General features: G+C 38.3%; 2 protein-coding genes across 4 annotated transcripts; one reads left to right on the top strand and one right to left on the bottom strand.

The window, feature by feature from the left end:
- Positions 1 to 1,544: 1,544 nt before the first annotated feature.
- On the bottom strand, positions 1,545 to 4,549 carry LOC106880042 (leucine-rich repeat-containing protein 51). The gene is made up of 2 exons (XM_089339766.1): positions 4,284 to 4,549; positions 1,545 to 3,845 (listed from the first exon to the last, which is right to left on the bottom strand). Coding segments are annotated over exons 1-2 (753 nt in total). The 5' UTR covers positions 4,285 to 4,549; the 3' UTR covers positions 1,545 to 3,093.
- Positions 4,550 to 4,626: 77 nt separating this feature from the next.
- Positions 4,627 to 24,259, top strand: LOC106880047 (RING finger protein 145). 3 transcript variants are annotated; one of them, XM_014929846.3, is made up of 3 exons: positions 4,627 to 5,156; positions 14,641 to 14,840; positions 22,260 to 24,259. In XM_014929846.3, exons 1-3 carry the CDS (start codon positions 5,152 to 5,154, stop codon positions 24,221 to 24,223), a joined length of 2,169 nt encoding a protein of 722 aa, XP_014785332.2. In that variant the 5' UTR covers positions 4,627 to 5,151; the 3' UTR covers positions 24,224 to 24,259. The 3 variants fall into 3 exon arrangements, with proteins under 3 accessions (XP_014785332.2, XP_089195891.1, XP_014785333.2); XM_089339765.1 differs by lacking the exon at positions 4,627 to 5,156 and adding an exon at positions 8,172 to 8,231; XM_014929847.3 differs by lacking the exon at positions 4,627 to 5,156 and adding an exon at positions 8,229 to 8,481.
- Positions 24,260 to 25,232: the final 973 nt, after the last annotated feature.

Raw genomic sequence — 25,232 nt, 5'->3', positions numbered from 1 at the left:
TCCTATAAAAATACAATGGGATTTGTTTCACAAACATCGAATGGCTATGGAGGTCCAGTAGAGGAACCAAATGGATCCATAGGTAAAAAAATGGTTGAGAAAGACTGATCTGAACCAGTCAAGGGCAATCTGCACCCTCCGCACTTTCTGAAGGGCACATCTAACAAGAAAATACTTGAATATTTTTAGACGCAGGAATAGCTGTGTGGTAAGTAGCTTGCTTACCGGGTTCATTCCCACTGCGTGGCACCTTGAGCAAGTGTCTTCTACTATAGCCTCGGGACGACCAAAGCCTTGTGAGTGGATTTGGTAGAGGGAAACTGAAAGAAGCCCGTCGTATATATGTATATATATATATATATGTATGTGTTTGTCCCCCCAACATCGCTTGACAACCGAGGCTGGTATGTTTACGTCCCCATAACTTAGCGGTTCGGCATAAGAGACCGATAGAATAAGTCCTGAGGTCGACTTGCTCGACTAAAGGCGGTGCTCCAGCATGGCCGCAGTCAAATGACTGAAACAAGTGAAAGAGTAATGGTGTGATCCACCTGCCTGATGAAGAACCATGGCTCGTGTGGCCCGCTTCTGAAAAAAAGGTTACCCATGCCTGGTTTAAAATAAAACACAACCGTTTCTAAATACACTGTCTTCAAAATAGAGGATATGGTCATAACTGGAACGTCTTCAATCATGGATCTGCTCAACAGGATCTGATCTGGATGGCACTTAATAAAGTGGCGAAATTAGGGCACTTTTGATTAATGAAATCATATCCTGAAAGGGAAAGCTACTGGACGATGCTGTTATGGTTATTCAAGACGAGATGGTCATTACCGGAACGCCTTTGATAAATAGGTTCTGTTCAATCAAGTATTCCTGTGTCTAAGCAACGATGATCTAATATAACAATGTGCTGGCAGGTTGTTTTGACCAGCCATTTGTAATCATGGAATAATTAAATATTTAACTTGTCAATCACATCACAGCAGTTAATTTATGAACTGGTACATTGTTAATTAATTAGCAAAGGACACTTATTAAAGCAAAACAATAACCAAAAAAAAAAAAAACAATTTGATTCATTAAGTAAAAAAAAAAACATACAAAGATAAAGAACAATACATGGCATATCTACATAAATGTACCCCACTTATTTTGTTTCCTCATAATTTTCAGTAAAAAAGATATTTTGAAATGAAATTTTCTATAAAGACTTGTCAGCTGGTATAGATTACGATTATACTGGAATTTAGTGTGTAAAAAAAAAAAAAAAAATTGGTGGGCGTGCACACATACATATTAACACCCATCACATAATTTTTATAAAATTCCAAGTATCATTTTGTAAATACATATATGTGTCCTGTCTCCTCACCCACGGAAATACCTTGTTCACAACAAATTTCGATATAATCAGAATCTACATTACCTGTAAAGTATTTGAAGAAAATTTCATTTTAAAAAAAGGCAATTTTTCTGGAAGTCGGTGGGGCATTTTTGTGTAGGTATGCCCAATATATATAAACATTAAGTTGAACTCGTTTTCTGTTTTGGCAATTATTTTAATATAATCATTTCAGAAACATTATAATTTATCTAAACATTTTAATAATTTTTTTCCCTTATATTGAAAATAATTATACACAAAGCCACCTTTTTTGGAAGTTGAACTTTTTCAGAATTGGAGGGAAATTCAAACGTCCACATTTGGAAGAATAAGTCTAATAATAGGCACAAGTGCATTTTAACTGTGGAAATTAAGATAACAATATTTACATAACTAAAACAACAGAATTAATTGTTAAATTAGACAACGAATCAGGTACAATAATGATACAGTTAGAAAGAAAATTGTCGATAAAAAAAAACGGATGAATGAATGGGATTGATGGATTGAGTAATTTACAAATACTCGTATCTCTTGATGTTCTGAGTTCAAATCCAGCCTGAGTTGAGGCCGTTGTGTGTAATTACTTCAGAGAGTGGCTTTTGTTTTTGTGCTCGGGTCAAATTCTTTAGTTTAACCCTATATGTTTATGTGTGTAGGTTTCATAGGCATAACTACAGCGGGGGTATAAAACCCTGTAGTTATGCCGGTTTGGCATATATAGGAGAAATTAGATAATCACAAGTTTATATATCATTTGTTCCGTACGTATGTTTCCTTGTTGTGGTTGTTTGGAACCTCTACATTGAATTCTTCCGGTTGTTTGGAACCTCTACATTGAATTCTTCCAGGAACACTTTATTGCATTACATATGTGTGTGTGATTGTGTTCCGAGTACGATACCTTGGCTAGGCACCTATACTCGCGAAATAACTCGGTCAGCCCGAGGCGGACCAAATATTATGATTGGAATTTAATGGACAAGATTTTGTTTTCTAAAGAAGCTAATACATATTTATCAAGAACATATTTGAGTCAATCTAGAAATCGGTCTGATATACTCACGAAACAAACAAACTTTGCATGTAGCACTCAAAGACAGTCTGGTTCCTCTACTATATTGGATCAAACGACAGATTTTGTCATATATTTTATACTTTTTATACTTAAAAAAAAACCTCATCAGTGAATATTAATTTGTCCTATTATCTCATCAATTCCTTTATCAGAATCTTATCTTCTTAAAAAATATATATATATAATCATGCTCATGTTTGTAATTAGCTTTTTTAGTTATATACCTACAACTGGACATTGAAGTAAGTATCTGTAGTTGATATGATCAAGTTTCCAATCAAGAACTGACACCTATATAAATAAAAAGAATGTGTGTGTGTCTGTGTAAATGTGTGTGTGGCTGGGTTACTGTAACAGTAATACGTGATAGCCACACACACACTGAAGCGGTTCGTCCTCGTTTTACCCGTCTATTTATATTTCTTCACTTAGGTGGTCGTCGAAATACAATGAAACGATCAATAATCACAGACTTAATAATCATGTATATATATATAAACATGTATGTATGTGAGGGACAGACTGTGTGTTATCTGTTCGTGTGTATAATGTATGTATGTATGTATTGTGCGTGTGTGTGTATCACGAAGGAATGTGAATATGTTGTGTCCAGTCCGATTGTTATTTAGACTCGTAGGTGATATCTGGGCCGACGCCGCTTCGTAGTGCCGGTGGTATTTTTCAGCCAGACTTCAGCATTTTCTCTCTCTGATTTCACAACTGAGCTGAAATCGAATTCGATTAGGGTCGGTATTGTGGTCAGAACTGTAACTCTATAATCTTTAACTTTCTCGATCGGATTGCCGTGAAGGGTGAGCTTCTTGAGGTTTGTCATCGGCCGAAACTTTTCCACTTCAGCCAAATTCTCTAAACAGTTGCCATGCAAGTAAAGTATTTGCAAACAGTGAACTTCATTTAGTTCTTCTGGAACATTAGTCAACACGTTAAACGATAAATCCAACCAAGACAGTTGTAACGGTCGGAGGAAGAGAGAAGATAGGATCTGTTTAAGTCCGGCAATCGTTTCCAATGAATTGTTATTCAAACGAAGACACTTACTGCGAGATTTCCGACGTCTTCTTCCAGAAGAGTCCGCAAAACAATTAATAGGTTTCGCTGTGGTCGGAAAATCTTCCTCATCTTCCTCGTGGTTACTGTCGCCTACAGTAGTTGCTCTTGCTTGCTTTATTTCATCGATCAATTCTTCGATGTCGTGTGGGCTTCGACAAGACTCTTCGCGTTTATCTTCGCCGATGATATCCGTGACATACTTCAAACTTCGAAAGGAGAAATCAAGCGGCTTCAGGTCATCACTATAAGATTTGTTTATCATCTTAAGTGGTTGTTTTCTATTTGGTACAGATTTTAAAGCCATCACTGAAAAAACGAAAGAACTGCATGTAAGTTATACACACCTGCGTAAAAGTTAATATTTACACCTGTGTGTATACGTATGTATAAAATATTTGAAATATTCACAGTTCACTCATGGTCCAGTTTGAGTGAGTATTTTTTGTGATGTGAAGGGAGTTATTTTTCGTCCCTCCACATACACTTCTAAATTCTGGATTCCTTGTGCCACTTGAAGCCAAAAATACATTACTCCATGCAAACCTGAGGGCGTGACGTAGTGGGAAGAAGTATTGGTTATGGTAGGTGTAGCTTCCCAAATATTTGAATCTTAAACAACCACAGGTAAAACAAAATGAACTTTCAAATACCAGACTTACTTGACAGAAACGTTTATCGTTGAAACAAAGCGAAAAAGTGAAATAATCGTTTAAAAGTTAATAAACAAAACCAAGTTGTGCTTACTGGAATGTATATGTGATTTAAATCCTTTAGATGTTTGTAAAGTGATGGAAACGTTGATATATTGGCACACAAGATTGTTTTGAAATTTAAAAAGTTTATGTCTTATTCATCCAAATTTGTAAAAAGCTGAAGATAAAGGGCTTATTCCCAAGTGTGCAAACAAATGGTTAAAGTCGTTAATCCAAAGTAATTAGACAGACAAAGGTAATATTTGAAAGGGAGCAAAAAGAATGAATTAAATTCATAAACAGAAACGGCAATGTTGTGAATGACAACGGTCGTGATATGTTAATTACAAAATTAAGGCGAGGAGACGATCTGATTGGTTGATTTTTGTGACGTCAGAAAGCCAAGCCGGCCTCGCAGCCCAGTCGCGCTTCTCGCTGAGCCCCGGGGTAACTACGGAAGGTCACATCAAATAGAAATTGGATCTATTACTCGTTTCAGGCATTTGACTGCGACCATGCTGGGGCACTGTCCTGAAGGGGTTTAGTCAAACAAATCGACCCCAGTACTTATTTTTCAAGCCTGGTACTTATTCTGCTAGTGTAGTTTGCCGAACCGCTAAGATACGGGGACGTAAACAAACCAGCACCGGTTGTCAAACGTGGTAGTGGGGGGGAAACAAACACAAACATATACACGACGGGCTTATTTCACTTTACGGGTTTCCGTCTACCAGATCCGCTCATAAAGCTTTGATCAGCTTAGGGCTATAGTACAAGACATTTGCCTAAGGGGTCACACAGGCCAACTGAACCCGAAACCATGTGGTTGGGAAGCAAACTTCTAACCACACAGCCACACCATTGTCCTAACGAATAAGCGCTGCTTACGTGTCGGTCAAGGAATCGAACCCAGACTGTCCATGAGGTAGGTGAGCATTTTACTTTTGAACCACCGATACTTAATAAGTAAAGACACTGGCTTTGGGTGCCACTGCTTGACCAGAGAAAGAAGGGTGTTTCCACGACTCTTTATTTTTCGGGGTTTTAGCAGGTTGAAGGAACGAGATAATTCTCTAACCGGCACTCTTACCTGGATGCTTGCAACAGACTGAAGGCAAGGGAGGGACCCGGTTACTGTGGGTAACAACTTTCCTCTCTCTCTCACACCAACGGCTATCAAAAGATTACCATATTGTTCTTATACAAGGATGTTGTTGACAATGACTTCGAAGTTTCAGTTAGCTAAGCCCTCATCGGACTGTTCGACGATGGCTTGGCCGAAACTTCGAAGTCGTTGTCACCAACTTTCTTGTATAAGAAAAATAAATCTGGACTCTACAAAAGGGTAATCCATCAGATTAATGTAAAATTGCTTTTATCATAACTGAACATAAAACCAAACACTAGTACGTGTGTGCGTGCGTACGTACGAATGTAAAAAAAAAAATGCGCGCAAAGTAACGGGAAGGTAGGGAGAGGACTTCGGAGAATTCACAAGATCCGAGCTTTTCCCTCATAACTTTTAGGAAAATGGGGGTTTTTTTCAATGTAATTTGATATAAATACCTTTGAAACGGCATACATTATGACTATAAAGTAATTTGTGGGGAGAGGACTTTCGGAAAATTCCCAAGATCCGAATTTTTCCTCGTCATATTCCGAAATCACATTTAACTTTCTACAGATACCCTAGCGTAGTATACATTTCTGTTAGAAAATGTTTCTATTACACACACGCACACACATACACACTCATATACACACATGCAGTGCGCACGCACACACACATACACGTATTCGCTTGGTGCGGGTTGAGGTTAAAAATTTAAATTACAAAACTTTTTTGCTGTTTAAATCCCAGCAATGGACCACAGCATCATCATTCCATAAACTGTGTTTATGGGGAGAAAAATATTGAGAAAACATCAATACATACCAAAGTGACAAAGAAACGAAGAAGGTACCAAGTGGTCGTGATATGTGCTAGAAACAACAGCTAAAATACACACCCTTTTCGTCTGAAAATTATTTAAAAATTATAAACAGAAACAAATTACAAATTCGGAAACTGAAAGAAGTCCGTCGTATATATATATATATATATATATATATATATATGTGTGTGTGTGTGTGTGTATGTTTGTTTGTGTTTGTCCCCCCCCCCCAATATCGCTTGACAACCGATGCTGGTGTGTTTACGTCCCCGTAACTTAGCAGTTCGGCAAAAAGATACCGATAGAATTAGTACTAGGCTTACAAAGAATAAGTCCTGGAGTCGATTTGCTCGACTAAAGGCGGTGCTCTAGTATGGCCGCAGTCAAATGACTGAAACAAGTAAGAGAAAGATATATATATTATATGTATGTATATCTACCTATCTTTCTCTCTCTCTCTGTCTATCTATCTATATGCACGTATACATATATATATATATACACATATTTTCATGTAACGTCAGACGCTAGTCATATACCAGCAGCATACAATGAACGTATATACGATTCATTGTTGACGTGGTGTTAGTCACGTTCACACATGTATATAGTACAACCCACATACACACACACAAACGCTCACACACGCATACGTTTCTCTCTTCCTCCACACACACCCGCACATTTTTCTCTCTTTCTCCACACACACATGTATACGTGTTTATGTGAAGGCGTATAGCATAGTAGTTAACGTGTTGCACTTACAATCATGTAAGTGATTTCCTCCCAGCCTTTACGATGAGTACCGAAATTGCTGATCCCGAACTATCGTGTACGAAACCGATTACTAAAATCGGCTGAAATGGGTTTATAATACTTTGTATGAGGGTCCGTGGCTGTATGTTAAGAAGCTTGCTTTCCAATAACATGGCTCCAGGTTCAGTCCCACTGTGCGGCACCTTGGGCTGGTGTCGTCTAATATAGTCACAGGCCGACCAGGGCCTTGTGAGTGGGTTTGGTAGACGAAAACTGAAAGAAGCCCGGCCGTATATATATGTGTGTGTGTATAGGGGGTGTCTATTTATCCTTGTGTTTGTTTGTCCCCCACAACCCCTTGACAACTGGTGTTGGCGTGTTTACGTCCCTGTAACTTAGTTGTTATAAATACTGGGGGTCGATTCATTCGAAAAAAAAAAACTATTCAAGGCGATGAAAGATAAACACTACTCTGTGTATGTGTGTGTGTGTGTAAGGAATTTATTATGTGTTGGGTGGGTATGTGCGTAACACTAAATATATGCAGGTATTTGATGTTAGTCGTCTCCTCTAATGGTGAGGTTTGCCTTCAGCATTGCAGGTGCCAAACTATTTGGCAACCAAGACGCAACATTAGAATGAAACAAGACCAAACTTATAAAACACACACGTAGAGAAACATGTACCATCATTTTTCATTTAACATCGTTTATTACTGGTTGCGCAAATATCGGAACTCATGGCGAAGAGAGAAAGTGAAAGAGATAAAGTGATTTTTAAAAAAAGGTGAGCGGCAGTGAGAGAGAAAGAGAGGTAGACATAGAGAAAACAAAGAGAGAGAGGTCAAAGGTGTATAGAGAGAAAATGAGGGTTAATGTTTAACCATAAAAAGAAATAGAGAGAGGGAGAAAGAGAAGACGTGGTAGATAGAGAAAACAGAGGCGCATTGAGAGAAAAAGAGAGAGGCACATACAGAGAAAATGTATTAGGGACTGAGAGAGAAAAAGAGAGAGAGAGAGAGAGAGGCGCATACAGAGAAAAATGAGGTATAGAGAGAAGTGTGCGATATAGATAAAAAGAAATAGAGAGAGGGAGAAAGAGAAAAAGTATTATGGACTAAGAGAGAGACAGGCACATACAGAGAAAAATGAGGTAGAGAGAGAGAGGTGTGCGATGTAGATAAAAAAAAATAGAGAGAGGGAGAGAGAGAAGTGTGCGATATAGATAAAAAGAGAGAGGGAGAGCGTAGTAAAACGTAAAATGGTAAGTGACACCGGAAGCGGATGACGTGTTAGCGCAGGCGCAGTGTGGTAATGTTTTTTTCTTGAGACGTTGGTTTGCCATGTAATCTGTTGTGAAAAAGACAGTCACATCTTGACCCCTTTTTTAGTTCCCTGTTTTGTTAGAGAGAGAGAGAGAAAGAGCAAATCGAACTCCTGCCCTGGCCCTAGTGACGCGAGAGGGTCGACCAGTGGAGGTGGACCAAACAAAGAACCGAACTTTAACAAACACACATTTAAAGAAAAGGAAAAGACAAAAAAAAATAAGGAGGAGGAAAAGGTAAACAAATCTCTATGTTGTCTTTGGTGTAACAATATATAAAGATTAAATAATATACACACCGTCTGTATGTATATATACATACATACATATATATATAATGTGTGTGCGCTTGTATTTGTGTATATATGTATATGACAGCAGCCGCATGGCTGAAACTAGCAAAAGAATATATATATATATATGTATGTATATATATATATATATACATATAATAAATGAGTATATGCATATATACGTACAAGTATGTGCATACCTACATCTACCTGTATATATAGATGCATATCTGGGTACAGGACGTTGCAAACAAAACATAGACAAATGATAAACAGAAAACACACAAGCCACAGAGAACATTTCCTTCATCAGCTGCCACCATTCTAACACTGGCGTTTTGAAGAGTTATATATATATATATATATATATATATACACACGCTAATACACGACCCATGTTATATTCCCCACTCATGGTGCAACCACGTCAGGGGCAAAACTAGTCGGTATACAGCACTTACTCGGTATTACCTGTATCCTTAGGGTTTGGTTGACTCCAATACCCTTCATAACCTTTATATATACATATATATATATATATGTGCTACATTTATGTGTATATGGGTGAGTCTACGTAGAAATGCATGCATACACACACTCACAAATATGCCAACTTAGGTCAGTTTAACAACACCATGGTCGGCTTTTCATTTCGTTTCTAACATGCTGCCTCAGGTGGGATAATATTCCGGTGCAGTTCTCTGCGGATGGATGCTCTTGCTGGCGTCGACCATGACATTCGAGACATTGTGTATGTACCTGTTCTAAATCCGAGAGTTATATGACATATATAAAAAAGGAGTTATTAATGAGGGACTCTTCGTTCAGCCAAAATACTTGTATATGCTCTCTTTTAGGACAAATACACAGGGCTAACTATTGTTTAGATTGGTAAAGAACTCCGTGTATTCCTGCGGCAGTTTCCGAGGTTATAAGTTCATTGTCATTCTATATTGTGAATTCGTGGTTGTGTTCCCAGTTAGACTGGTCTTTTTAACACTGTTATATACAACACAAGGTATAACTAATGAAGTAATGTACATTATTTATACTTACCTTTTATTTGTATGTATGATATATGTATATATCTAAGTATATATAATGAATGTGTGTGAGAGCAGACATAAATATACATACGTGTATGTGTGTGTGTGTGAAATAAACATCAGAGATGCTTTGCAGGAATTGCAGTAGCTATTGAAAGATCGCCTTTAAGGTATTGCAAGCTCAACTTTTGGTAGTGACTAAAGCTAGTGCAGTGTTGGAAACTCTTTAGACTCGTATATATCTCCATGTCAGGGTAGCTACACACACACACACACATACTTCAGTGTGTGTATATATATATATATATATATATATATATATATATATATACATATTTAGATATATATAGACATCATCATCATCATCATCGTTTAACGTCCGCTTTCCATGCTAGCATGGGTTGGACGATTTGACTGAGGACTGGTGAAACCGGATGGCAACACCAGGCTCCAGTCTGATTTGGCAGAGTTTCTACAGCTGGATGCCCTTCCTAACGCCAAGATATATGTGTATATATCCTTACACACTTATCAGTACATGTATATACACACATACGTACACATACATGTATGTATGTATGTGAAGGCATGTTATTTAGTGGCTGAGCTGTTGCACTTGCAGCGACAAGATCATGGTTTATTCTTCTGATTCCCAGACCAGTGATGTATTGTGTTCTTGAGCATGACAAGAAGTAGTAATCAGCTATATATAGAACTACACTCTTGGAGTGGTTGGTGTTAGGAAGTGCATCCAGCTGTAGAAACTCTGCCAAATCAGATTGGACTCCGGTGTAGCCATCTGGTTCGCCAGTCCCCAGTCAAATTGTCCAACCCATGCTAGCGTGGAAAGCGAACTTTAAATGATGACGATGTGTAGGTATGTTCACACACACACACACTATATATCCACTCATGTATACATAAATATAACCAGGAAGGCCATTTGGTCACAGAAAAATCTGCCTCAATGAATTCTGTCTGATCCATGCAAGCATAGAAAAGTGGACATTAAGACGATGATCTCACATATATACTCATATGATTGGCTCCTTTCAGTTTCCCTCACAGGGCATTGGTTGGTTTGGGGGCCTTAGTATCATAGCAGAAGACACCTGTACAAGGTGTGACCCAAAGCTATGTAAACGAGATGCAAACGTAACCACACAACCATGCTCAAGTCAAAAATTATGCTGTGACTTGTACTATGGCAGTAAACTTGGTCACACATAATAAATAATTACTCTAACCCATGAGCATTTAAACAGGACATGTTCAGCCCAAATATTCTGTCTGTTTTCTGCTCAAACAAGCCAGATCTGGTTTCCCATAGCTACTCTACAACGTTGTTCTAAAAATAGACAAGCACATCAAGATAATGTATGACTAATTCAAAAATAATGTGAATAAATAAACATTACATTTGACAGAGTAATTTGAATGCTAATGTTTTAAAATTGTCTTTTGAATTTACTGCAATCTTATTTGCTCAAATGTATCCGTTTTCTACATACTGTAGTGGTCAGTTTGTATATTGTTGCTTATGGCCTAAATATTCGTGTCTGCTGTAAAAGGAGTTGGCTTTTGTTGACTGTAAATACACATGTAAGAATAAATACAGCTTGAAGAAGGCAGCTTGACATACTATAATCATCATCTTTTAACATCTGTTTTCCTTGCTGGCATGGGTTTGACCAGAACAGGTTCCATTTCCTATTCTTATATAGTTTCTATGGGTGGTTGCTCTTCTTAACACCGATCACTCAACAGAGTGCACTGGGCGCTTTTCATGTGGCATCAGTATCATTGTACTGTGGTGGACAGAGTACAGGAAAGTGCCGGGTATCTTGCTCGTTTGTCAAATGTACTTTTCAATTACATTTGATGACTCAAACGCTTGGCTTTGACTGTGTATCATGTTGGCTGGTATTACTGGGATGTAAATACACCAACACCAGTTGTCAAGCGGTGGTGGGGGACAAACACAGACACAAAGACACTTATATACATTGGGCTTCTTTCAGTTTCCTATTTCTTTACTGCCCACAAGGAGCTACACACAGAGGGGACAAACAAGGACAGACAAATGGATTAAGTCGATTGTATCGACACCAGTGTTTCACTGGTACTTAATTTATCGACCCCGAAAGGATGAAAGGCAAAGTCGACCTCGACAGAATTTGAACTCAGAACGTAGCGGCAGACGAAATACTGCTAAGTATTTCACCCAGCATGCTAACGTTTTTGCCAGCTCGCTAACGTTTCAGTTTCCCTCTACCAAATCCACTCGCACTTCTTTTTTTGGAAGACACTAGCTTGTAGAGGCTATAGAAGAAGACACCATCATCATCATCCATCCAGCTAGCTAGCTATCTTGTCTTCCCACTATCCCTGGGAGTAGAGTCCTCAGGTGCCTCCTCCATAGGATCCTATCAGAAGCAACCGTCAGTAGGCTTTAAATTTAGATTCTTGAGTGTGACTGAGAGACTGAATATTATCCACCCATCTCGTTCTTGACCCACCACTAAGTCTGCTGCAAGTTGGTTATTTATAGCTTTCTGTTATTGTTATATCCATCTTGTTTTATGTTACCCTGAATGTGCATACTTTTGGATGCTGAGTATCCCTGTCACACATCCCTCTTACAAATTGTCACTGTTATTCATCCCTGCATTCCTTATGATTCTCACCTTGTAAAGCGGTTGGTGAGTGAGCAGAGACATGGAGGTGTGAAATCCTTCTAAGTGTGTTCAGGACATAGTTACCTTCTCGTTGCTGGTGTTATGAAGAAAAAAAGAATAATGCACCTGTAAAGTGTAAGGTCAAGGGGGCCATTTAGTATTGCTTAAAGCAGTGATTCTCGACCGAGGTTCTTATGACCCCTGAGCTTTCATATAAGATTTTGACGGGGCCCATGCAAAAAAGTGGTAAATTGGGGACCCACAATATTTTAAGGGCCCCTGAAAAAATTTTGTTTTAGATGTATGTATTGGTATGGATTAAAAGAAACAGCTGGGTTTCTTTCTCTAGCATTTTACAGAGTTCAACTTACACAAATTAATGTGAGAAAAACAAAATAGGAATTTTGAAAGAAGTTTCTATGAAACTAGTTTTTAAACATTGAATAGCTCTGGGGGTCCACCGAAATAAAGTAGTATTTCAGAAGGGTCCATAGATAAAAAAAAGTGGTTCAGAATCTCTGGTTTAGAGTTTGACACCTCTCTTTGGCTGGTGTTATGGTCGGGGTCGGGGAGAAAAAAAAGCACCTAGTACATTCTGTAAAGTTGTTGGCATTTGGAAGGTTTGCCTTGATTTTGTGTGATTCTCCTTCATCTCCAAACTTCCATGTAGATATGCCTGGTCATGAGGAAATATCACCTCATTTGGAAATGGGTGAGGGTTGGCCACAGGAAGGGTATCTGAGCCTAGAAAAAATCTGCCTCAACATATTCTGCCTGACCCATGCAAGTATGGAAAATTGGACGTTAAAATTGATAATGATCACATACACACAGACACAATGTGATCAAGTTGCTTACATCGTTTCTAAGTCAATGTCTCATAGGTTTTTAACATACATTTTGTTTGTAAGACAATGGCCTTCATTGATCAAAAACTGGAACTGAAAATTAGGTTAAACATTTTTAAGTGCATGACAGTAAATCTAGGATATAGTATGACTAGCTGTATTAATTAAAACCTCATAACCCAAATTACAAACTGAATTGCACACACACACACACACACACGATTAATTGTTTCGTGTTTGGATATTGTGTTATAAGCTTGGAGTAATGGAGGGTACGTCATTGATGTGGTCAAAAATAGCAATCAGACTTTGACACACTAACAGATTGATCCAACAATTAATTAAACAAATGGTTAATTGGTTAATTAGTTGTTAAGGGTAATAAAAAGAAGTGAAATAGAACAAAGATGTGTGTGTTTTAGTTTTTGATTGGGCACTCCCACCACCACTCAAAATATAAAGAAATACAGCATCTGTTTCTATACAGCATTTAACACCCAGAATAGGTGCAAGTGTGTCTATGTGGTAGAAGTTTACTTCCCAGTTACATGGTTTCAGGTTCAGTCCCACTGCATGGCATCTTGGGCAACACTGTTTTCTACTATAGCCCTGGGTCAACCAAAGCCTTGAGAAAGAAGCCCATTGTGTATGTATATATAGATAGATAGAGAGAGAGAGAGATACCACCATGCTAGACATAGCAGCCAAAACTTGACTCTAAAACCACATTCAATGTTCATACAGCACCAGGAGAGAAGACAAAGAGACAAAATAAACTAGCAAAAAATTATTGGCTAATTCCAGATCCCGGATTTCTGGCTTTGCATAAGAAATGTGTGTATTCCACTGATGAGGGAAAGCATTTTTTATGCAAAGCCAGCATTCCAGGATCTGGAATTATCCAATAATTTTCTTGCTAGTTTATTTTGTCTCTTTGTCTTCTCTCCTGGTGCTATATGAACATTTAATGGGGTTTTAGAGTCAAGTTTTGGCTGCTATTTCCAGCGTGGTGGTATCTTTTAGATACCCTTAATTATAATTTTAATAATAATTATTATCTATGAGGTTTTTATTCCCATGCTAGCCACTTGATTTTGTTGACAGAAACTGAAAGAAGCCCATCATATGTGTGTGAGTGTGTTTATCTACCCCACCCCTCACCCCATCACCATTGCTTGACGACTGGTGCTGGTGTGTTCATGTCCTTGTAACTTAGCAGTTTGGGCAAAAGAGACTGATAGAATAACTACCAGGCTTAACAAGAAAGTAAGTACTGGTTTCAATTAGATCGACTACAATTCCTCAAACTGATGCTTCAGCATGGCCACAGGAGCAAGTAAAAGATGAAAAATAAAAGAATTACGTTAGGAAATGTGGTATTTTGCATCAAAAATATTCATTATCGTTAAGTAATCTGAAAGTAACGAATTAGCTAATGTATTCTAATTTAGTGTTTATGATGATGATGTGAAGGTGTTTTTTTTCTTTTAACTGTTCTTTCACTGTCCTTGTTGTTCCATTTCAAATTTAGTAAGATGCCACCATCTTGCATCACTCGGTTCCTGTCCAAGATCCATCGGGAACAGCTGGAGACTGGAGTAGCTGTGGTGTTGCGCATCCCATCGCTATTCATTGTAGAACTCTGCTTTCGTACCGATCCTCTGAAGAGTGTCCCAGTGGGGACTAGGGCCAAAGATGTCCATCTCGTGGCCAACTTCATTTATTATGCAGGTAAGTGAATAGATTAATCAGATTATTGACTTCAATTGTTTTATGACCCTTCAGCACATCAAAGGCGATGACATCATTGATCCAAGACATTAAGGGTTGTAACTGTTGCGACCATTATAAGATAGGCAGACCCTGTGGCACTGAGGGCCCTGGAATTGACCCCAAACAACAGTTGCAGGGGTTGATGATGACATCTCTTCCTCTCTGGACATACTTGACCTGGGTATTTTACCTTGTTTTATGTTTAAACCGACCAGATTCAGCCTCCCAAACCTACCTTACAATGTCATTCTGAAAAAAAAAATGAACCTGTCGCCAAAATCTTGAAGCTACAAAATAATGCAAAATTAACTCAAAATGCTGTGAATAAATTAGCATTACATTTGAGAGAGTGAACTGAATGCGAAAGGGTTGGGTTTCCTTTGTTTAAGAACGGAATCTAATATATTTATTGGATCAGAATCCATTCTTGAAAAAAAAACACAAAGCAAAACAAAAGTTGTTTTCCTGTTTGTGTTAGAAAAATATATACACAAACGCATGTATGGCTGCGTAGTATGAAGATTTGCTTCCCAAATTCTGATTTCCACAACAGAACATGTTTTCTTTGTGGTACCACGCAACAATATCTGGCCGGTTGTGTTTTAACTTGGTGACTGTTTTAATTTTTAAGTTCCGTCAGTGTTCTTTTGATCCGTCAGTCTCAATAGATCTAACTTCGTCTGTCGCTGTATTCCTTTTTTTTTTGTTATCGTGTTCCAGGCTGCTCTAGCTACCACATTATGTCTCACGAGAAGACAATATCCGGTGGACATTCTCTTGCAGTTGGCAATAGTGTGGTTCACACACACACACACACACACATTTATATATGTATGTATATGTTTGGGGTTGGTGCATAATTGACAACTGTTTATTTATTCTAAATTTTAAATGAAATTGTTCATCATCATCATGTAGCATCCGTTGTCCATGCTGGCATGGGTTGGACGGTTTGACTGAGGACTGGCAAGGCTGGAAGGCTGCACCAGGATCCAGTCTGATTTGGCATGGTTTTCTATGGCTGGATGCCCTTCCTAATGCCAACCACTCCGAGAGTGTAATGTGTGCTTTTACGTGCCACTGACATAGGTGCCATATGTGTGACACCGGTATCTGCCATGACTGCGATTCTGTTTGGCTTGATGGGTCTTCTTCTCAAGCACAACATAATGCCAAAGGTCTTGGTCATTGACTCCGTGAGGCCTGACACTCAAAAGGAGCTCGGCCACTTTGCCTCCATGAGGCCCAACGCTTGAAAAGAACTCAGCCATCACGCCTCTGTGAGGCTCATTTGAAAGGAATTCAGCCACCTTGCCTCTGTGAGGCCCAACACTCGAAAGGAGCTCAGTGACTTTGCCTCCATGTGGCCAATGTTGTAAATTAAATTATAAAATGGTCGTTAATTATGCACCAACCCAATATATATGTGTGTGGTGGGTGGTGTGTGTTTGTTTGTATATACTTGCTGTATATACAACAACTGACAATGATAGGTTGTTTTACCTGATCGTGAGCTCAATACTAAGTACCCAACCATTCTTGGCATTCTACATGTTGATATGCTGAGATTCTAGCAAATCCTGTGACTAATCGTTTTATATACACATATATATATATACATATATATATATATATATATATATATATATATATATATAAATATATATATATATATAAATACATATTTACATGCAGACACAAATACACAAACACATATAAAAGCAAGTTTCGACTCGAAAAACGAGATCAGTTGTCACAAAAACTATAATCCTGATTAATTTACATTCTTCCCACCAGGTGACTGTCTCCTCTTATCTTCCTTTCCACTCTCACTCTCTCTTTGACCCAATTTTTCATTATGCTGTTTTAAATCCTGAACACATTCAAATTTCTCTCTCTCTAACGAAAAGTTTTTGTTTTACAAAATTAAGTTAGAACTTGGGGCTCACTTCCTTCTTCCTCAATACATCAACAATATCACGTGATCACGTGACTGACCAGGCAGTCAGATGCTGCTACACACCGCTGGTCACAATGCGCTTTGCATTGTTTTAGCCTTCAAATGACGCCACCCCGCTGGCTAAGCAAGCAGGCCAACATTTAGAAACAAGAAGAAAGAGTGAGAGAAAGTTGTGGTGAAAGAGTACAGCAGGGTTCATCCCTTGAGCCACTCTATTACTTCGGCTAAATATTAATAAAAATACACATATACTCATATTTTGAGTTCTATTTTACCTGCTTGCATCAACATACCTGTGTATATATATATATATATATATATATATATATATATATATATATATATATATAGGTTGTGAGAGGTAATGGTGTCAAGAAGACCCAAAGGTTTCAGGTAATACTGAGTAAGTGCTATGGACAGACCATAGTTAAGCTCCAGGTTCGGTGATTATGCAAATGAGGAGTCCAACGTAGGTCATATATCAGCATGTGTATATATATATATATACATATATATATATATATATATATATATATATATATATATATATATAAATTAACAGAATGTGATAAAAATCCAAGGCTGTGAAAGATTTCAGAACATTTATAAAGAGAAAGTCTTACAGCTGTTTCCTTCATTGGATAGTTATTCTAGAGAAGATATGAAATCAAGAGTGAAGTGGAGGCATTAAAACAGAGGTGAAATACAATATCCTTATATATCTTACGTCTGTTTTCATTCCTCCACTTCACTCTTTCTTTCATATCTTATCTAGAATAACTATTGCTTAACCATCTTCTCACACCGTCTCCGATGAAGGGATATATAAAATATCCCGGAAACAGCTGTAAGACTTTCTCTTTATAAATGTTCTGAAATCTTTCACAACCTTGGAATTTTATCGCATTCTGTTAATTTGATATATATATATATGGATATCTATATATATATATATATATATATATATATATATATATATATATAGATAGATAGACATATACGCTTATATAGCTAAGTTTAAAGTTTAACTTTAGCTAACAAAAATAAACTGCCCAATGCATTTTCTGCTTGCCTTATCTCTTTCTGTTTGTGACATATCTATTGAATGCATTGATATAAGATGACATTGAAGGCTGACTGATCTACTTTTCACTGTACATATTTTGTGTGTTCAATAGTTTAGTTAGTGTTAGCTATTTTAATGCCAGTCTGTGTTTTGATCAGTGTTCTAGTTTCATGGCATGACCAGATGAAAGATAATTTTACCCTCTGCATAGGACATCAGTCTATACAGATAAAAACTTCAATTATGTCATCAAAATCTCATTTACAAGATAATGCAATTTTTAACCCTTTCGTTACCATATTTGTGTTGAAACACACTGTTTATTTCAATTAATTTTGAAAATAACGAAGAATTTAGTAAAATAGTTTAATCATTTCTAAGCTGGTGTTTAGAGCAGAAATTAACATGAAATTTTGATTGAAGTTATTAAGATCATTTTAAAACAGTTTGTATGATATAACCAGGGGCTGTCTAGGGTTGGTTAGTGTCAAAAGGGTTTAATTCAAAGCAATGAAGATTACAAAAGTGTTACATTTGAGAGAGTTATTTGAATGCTGAAGGGTTAATGGTACAGCATTGAAGTGCATCTTGGTTGCCACTGCTTGAAGAACCTCATTTTGTGTCCCTTTTTGTACAAATATAGCTGTATATGTAATGAGTTTGTTCATAGCTGTGTAGTATTGGGTTCTGTCCCATTGTAATTTCTATGGAAGCCTGTCATCAAAACTATGTCCAAATGAGATGCTTCCTCGAGACAAATACTTTTCAGGCTTTCAACAGCATATCTGCTTTAAGTATGATATTGATATACCATACTTCTATTGTTGCTATATGTATAATCAGTGGAGGCTCAATGGTTAGGGCAGTGGACTCGCGGTCATAGGATCACGATTTCGGTTCCCAGACCGGGCGTTGTGAGTGTTTATTGAGCGAAAACACCTAAAATCCCCATGAGGCTCCGGCAGGGGATGGTGACGAACCCTGCTGTACTCTTTCACCACAACTTTCTCTCACTCTTCTTGTTTTTGTTGTACCTGTATTTCAAAGGGTCAGCCTTGTCACGCTGAATCTCCCCCGGGAACTACGTTAAGGGTACACGTGTCTGTGGAGTGCTCAGCCACTTGCACGTTAATTTCACGAACAGGCTGTTCCGTTGATCGGATCAACTGGAACCCTTGACGTTGTAAGCAACAGAGTGCCAACAACATATTGTTGCTACATGTATATCAATATCACCTACATTGAGGATAGAAAAAGTGGCTCTGCTAGAAGTTTCTTACTTAAAAGCAGTTTCCAAACTAATATTTTTGAGTTATTGATTGCAAGTAGGGCTGTTTAATTACAAACATACACAGATACACAAACGTATATATACATATATATATAGCTTGGAATTAGTATCTGACACACATGGTTGGTTTCAGTTTTAGTTCAGTTACTACAGCAGCTGTTCCATTGTATTGATAGTATTTAGTTTTTGTTTTATTATTTCATACCACTGTTCGCAAATAAGTATGTTGTTAGTTCCAGGATTTTCTTACAGTGCTAGAGCTGTCGGTTAAGACTGTAGCTTAGTTATACAGGGTGTCCACAAAGTCTGGGTACATGGGGATTAACACATACTTTAAGAAATTAATATTTCTTATATTTAATTGTTTATGTGATGATTTTATTTACTCCATGTACCCAGACCTTGCGGACACCCTGTAGAACAAAAGTTGCAGAGGATTTCCTTCAAAAGGCATCGGTTTTTCAATTTCCTTGTCAATGTTTACATCATCTTCTGATTGCACCAAATGTAAGCTATGGACACAAGACATGCAGTGGAATCATAGGTAGATTAACAGATAAGGTCACCTTTGTGTGTGGCAGATGTGTAGGAACAATAAGCACTGAGAGAACACGGGGCTTAGTCTCTCTCAAATGCCCAAGAGGCTCTCTTGAGGTTGTAGATAGTTTCTGTTACCTAGGTAACCAAATTAGCAATGGTGTCGGGGGATGCTCTGAAAGTATTATTTCTAGAATATGAATAGGATGGAGAAGTTCAGAGAGTTACTACTTCTGTTAGCAACAAAAGGACTCTCTCTCAGAGTGAAAGGCAGATTGTATGATGCTTGTGTACGAATGGCCATACTCCATGGTAATGAGACATGGGCTCTGAATGCAGAGAACATGCAAAGACTAATGAGAAATGATGGCAGTATGCTCTGCTAGATGTGCAGCATCAATATGCATGAACGACAAAGCGCAAATATGTGGAGAGAAAAATTGGGCTTAAGAGTAATCAGATGCTGCATGTAAGAGAGGAGACTGCGTTGGTTTGGACATGGAATGTGTATGAATGAAGATAGCTGTATAAAGAAGGGCCGGTCACTGGAAGTGGATTGGAGCCATGGAAGAGGGAGACCCAGGAAGATAAGATGAAATGGTGAGGACTGATCTCAGGATGCTGGGGCTCACAGAAGAAATGACAATGGACCAAGATGTCTGGCAACATGAGGTTCTAGAAGCATTACATATATAATACTTTGTTCCAGTCATTAGATGGCAGTGATGCTTGATAATTCAGAACAATATGAATAAATAAGCATTGCATTTGGCAGAATAATCTTAATGCTAAGGGGTTAAAACATGTAGTGAAACAGGGCCAAAGAGAGTCTGTTGTCTGTTCAAGACTACATAGGCACCTAATACAATAAGCAGAAGTTTGATACGTGTTGCTAGGTCGGACTGAAACGTGAATTATGGCTGTGGCTTAGGAGATTTGTTCATTTGTTGGGAACCAATTCCTTTTCTGTGGAAAGGATTAAAGCAGAGAGCTGACACTCCACATTGGTAATAATCAGTAAATCTCCTAAACTCTCATAATAATGTTATATTGTATGTAGTAATATATTTGATAATCATCATCATCATTGTTATCTGTCACTTTTCCCTTTCCCCCACCCTTATTGACTTGCCTTCTTCAAGCTTTACTCTCTTAGTTATTTACTTTAGGAAAGAAAACGTGCTGATATAGGCACCATTTTCACCATATTTCTATCCCATAGCAACCCTGCTGTTCATGTTGTCATACAAATTTAATAATCTATCTCCCGGCCATAGCAACCTCTCAGGATCGATGTTTTTACAGGACTTGATTTCCTGTAACTGCAACTCTTCCATTTATGTATTTGTATAACTTCCTACCAACTGATCTCTCCTAGGAAGCCATTTATATACTTCCATTATCTATGTAGTTACCACTCAACCTTACTACCTCTCATTCTCATTTTTCCTAGCAACCCAACAATTATGTTACACACACAGACACACACACATGCATGCATGCGTATAAATATACTAAAGTAATCTGATTTCAGCATTATCGTCTCTTATTTCAGTCATTAGACTACGGCCATGGTGGGGCACCACCTCGAACAATCTGTTTTACTGAATAAATCGACTCCAGTACTTATATTTTGTTGTTAAGCCTGATACTTATTCTATCAGTCTCTTTTACTGAACCGCTAGACCATGGCTATAAAAACACATCGACACTGGTTGTCAAGTGGTGGCAAGGGATAAACAAAGACACACACACACACACATGATATGATGGGCTTCTTTCAGTTTCCGTCTATCAAATTCACTCACATGGCTTTGGTCACCCCGAAGCTAAGGTAGAAGACACTTGCCCAAGGTGTCACATAGTGGGACTGAACATGAAACCATGTGGTTGGGAAGCAAGCTTCTTACCACACAGCCACACCTTGTTGGGAAGCAAGATTTTTGCCACACTGTCATGCCTTGTTTAATTTCCCTTTTCCAACACACACACACACACACACATACGCAAACTCTCTGTCCCTTTATATCTATCTCTCTTTCCATCTGTCTGTCAGTCAGTCTATGTATATCCGTCCGTCCGTCCGTCTGTCTGTTTATGTCTATTTACCTGTCTGTCTATATATGAATATCTGTCGACTTACTTATGTCTGTCTGTCTGTCACTACATGTGGATTGTTGGCGATTTTTTTTTTTCTTTTTTCCTTTCTCTTTGACTTACCTCTGTCTCCTGTTTCTGAAGAAGAGCTTTGCTCGAAACGGTAAACAACCTTTCTTCCCTTCCCCTGAGCATCCTTTAATACTTTGGATGCACCAAGTCCTCACGTTGTTTTTTTTCTTGTGGTTTTTTCCTTGTTTTTTTTTATTTGTTTTTTTGGGGGGATTGATTATATATATATATATATATATATATATATCCGTATGTGTATATCTATGTATATACATCTGTATCTTTCTTTATATATGTATATACATATATCGTTACTACATTTTTAATGCTTGTTTTTTTGTTGTTTTATTTCAGCTTTCATTTTGGCCATAACACTTGCTGTGTTACCACTGAAGAAGCTGGTCAACTTCTACATGTACCTGGTCAGTGCACTGCTCCTGACAGTAAGTTACCATGTGTCCTTTTCCTACGTCGAGGATGAGAAGACCCTGGGCTTCGACCATTCTCCTTTCAATGATTTGCGTGAGAACCCGGCTCGCATTCAAGAATTACTCTTGTATTTATGCATCCAATGGCTCATAGGAGCCCTGATAGCCTACCTGCTAGACATCAAAAATTGGACAAAATACTTGACTCTGGCATTCTCTACACCTGTGTTGGCCCATTTGGCTGGTGTACCTGTCGATCACCTGAGCGCCGTTCACAATGTTGCTTCAACCGTCATCATTTCTGTCATTCTTCTGCACCTGTTCAATAGTCTCAGTTGCACTTTGGATTTTGTCAAAACAGAAATCAATCGTCTCTGGCAAATAATAAATGCCACAGGCTGGCTACCAATAATTGTTTCTCTGTGGCACACAATAATGTTACCCACACAGCTTCTGTTGTTCTGGATGGTTCTGTTTTGCACGCAGCTGTACATATATCTGAGTGCAGAAAACAATCCCATCATCCAGGAGGGTTGGCTGGTGATGGTCCTGGCTAGTATTGGCGAGTGCTGTGCGACGCCGGTCAGTCTCTTTGCACTCTGTGTCACAATCTCTTATGCATCCTACTACATCTTGACACTCACTAAACTCTATTTGCAAGGCTGGAATGCCATTGGCCACGACAATGATGGAATGCGAGGATGGACCGAGGGCTTCACAATGCTGCTGATTGCAATGCAGACCGGTCTTTTAGAGCTACGGCCCTTGCAGCGTGCCTTTCTTATGAGTATCCTGTTGTTCATTGTGGCTTCATCTTTGATTCAATCCATGTACGAGATGGCAGACCCCATCCTCTTGACTCTTAGCGCTTCTCGAAATGGCAGCATCTTCAAACATTTGAGGGCTGTTGTTCTGTGTACTTTCCTATGGATGTTTCCTCTCTATATGACGTACATGATATGTCAGTACCTTGACCTTGATTTCTGGCTGCTCGTTATCATCTCTAGCTGTTTGCTGACGTCTGTGCAGGTCATTGGCTCCCTTGCTATCTATGTCCTCTTCATGTATGATTATGTACGCAATGAGCCATGGGAGTCCCTCGATGATGTCATCTACTACGCTCGGTCGACCACTCGGGTTCTCGAGTTCATCGTTGCCGTTTTCGTTGTGTGTTACGGACTGAAGGAGACGCTGTTCGGTGTGTGGAGCTGGATCAACTCATCCATCCTCATCATACACTGTTACTTCAATGTCTGGCAGCGACTGCAGAGTGGCTGGAAGAGCTTCCTGCAACGCCGGGAGGCTGTCAAGATGCTGGAATCGATGCCAAGCGCCAGCCAGGAGCAGTTGAAGACTCATGGAGATGTGTGTGCGATATGCTTTCAGGAGATGACTGTCGCTCGGATTACCAAGTGCAACCACTTCTTCCACGGGTTCTGTCTGCGAAAGTGGCTCTATGTGAAGGATGCTTGCCCCATGTGCCACCAGAAAGTGTCGTCTATCTATAAGGAAGAAGAGTCGCCTGTTGCAAGCGAAAATAATAACACTGAAGATGGTGGCATTGAAACGGAATCTGGTGCTGCAACGGAATTTTTCCAAACTTCTAAAGAGAAGCCATCAACAGAAACAACAACAGCTGGACAATCAGAAGCAATGCCATCTATCAGTGGACACATCAGCGACAACATACCAGCCAGTCTTATTGATGGGGTTTCTCTACAAAAACAGCAGGAAGTTGAGCCAGTGGCATCTGCCAAACTGAAGGAATTCAAATTGGAACAGGAATCTGGTTCAAATCTTGTTTCTGACAAAGAAGATCGAGTGAATGATGATGGGAAACAGGCGCGCCACACAGCAGGTACTCCTGTAATCTCCGTGTCAGAAGCCTAATAATTAATTAATAAATGTCTCAAAAACAAGTAAAAATACCCCCCCAAAAAAATATCGACTAGTACTGCTGATAGAGAGAAATTTAGTCTGTACCTTACCTCATAGCTCCCTGATAAAATGAAAATACATTTTCTTTTTGTGTTTTTAGCGGGTGAGGGGATTAGTGCAATGACAGGGTGACGGTGGGGTAGGGTTAACATCTTAGCTTGAGCAAGTACTTTATTGCTGATTAGAATTTCAGCTCAAAGAACAAAAATAAAAATAAAATAAAAATATATAAGAATAAAAAAAATCTGAAAAAAAAAAAATAGAAGAAAAAAAACATGGCAAAAATGTGAAAAAAAAAAACAACCCAGAAACCAAAAGTGTTCTCATGGAAGGATCGATATTTTATCAATTGCTTTGACGGTTCGACCATCCATGTCTTACCTGAGCTGTCGATAAATGTTGATTTTTTTTTTTTTTTTTTTGGTAAAAAACAAAAATGCACTCTTTTTTTTTCCTTATCTTTTTCCTCTCCCCTCCTCCTGTTACATCTGCTCCATATTTCCTTCCACCACTTCTATCACCCTTTCCCCAACTTCTACAAGATAAAAGAACAAAAAAGAAAAACAAGACATTTTTATAAATGGTATTTTAACTGGCATCTCACCCTCTTTATTTTTAAACCACACACCTACATACATATTTGTATTAATGTATGTTTTGTAAATCTGTGTGTGTATATATATATAAGCTTTTGTATATGTTTGTCCCAGACGTTTTATGAATAGAAATGTCCCTGATTATTACGTATTTATTTATTTTTTTTGTTGTTACTGTCTTACCTTTGCTGTTCTCGTAACTCGTCCTTTTTACCTTTCACATTTTTTTTTTGTACCTGTCCTCTTTACCCTTATTTGCACTGATCTTCCACATCCGCTCATTCACACCCCAGAAGATTATGTTGCTGACACTGCCAAATTGAGCAATATTATTGATGGTATCAAAATTGTGATGATTTTTGGTC

Source organism: Octopus bimaculoides, chromosome 22 (genome assembly GCF_046866305.1).
Source record: "Octopus bimaculoides isolate indiv1 chromosome 22, ASM4686630v1, whole genome shotgun sequence".
Classification (NCBI taxonomy): Eukaryota; Metazoa; Mollusca; class Cephalopoda; order Octopoda; family Octopodidae; genus Octopus; species Octopus bimaculoides.
The sequence above is the reverse complement of the archived record's forward strand: the minus strand, read 5'-3'. Positions and strand labels throughout refer to the sequence as shown.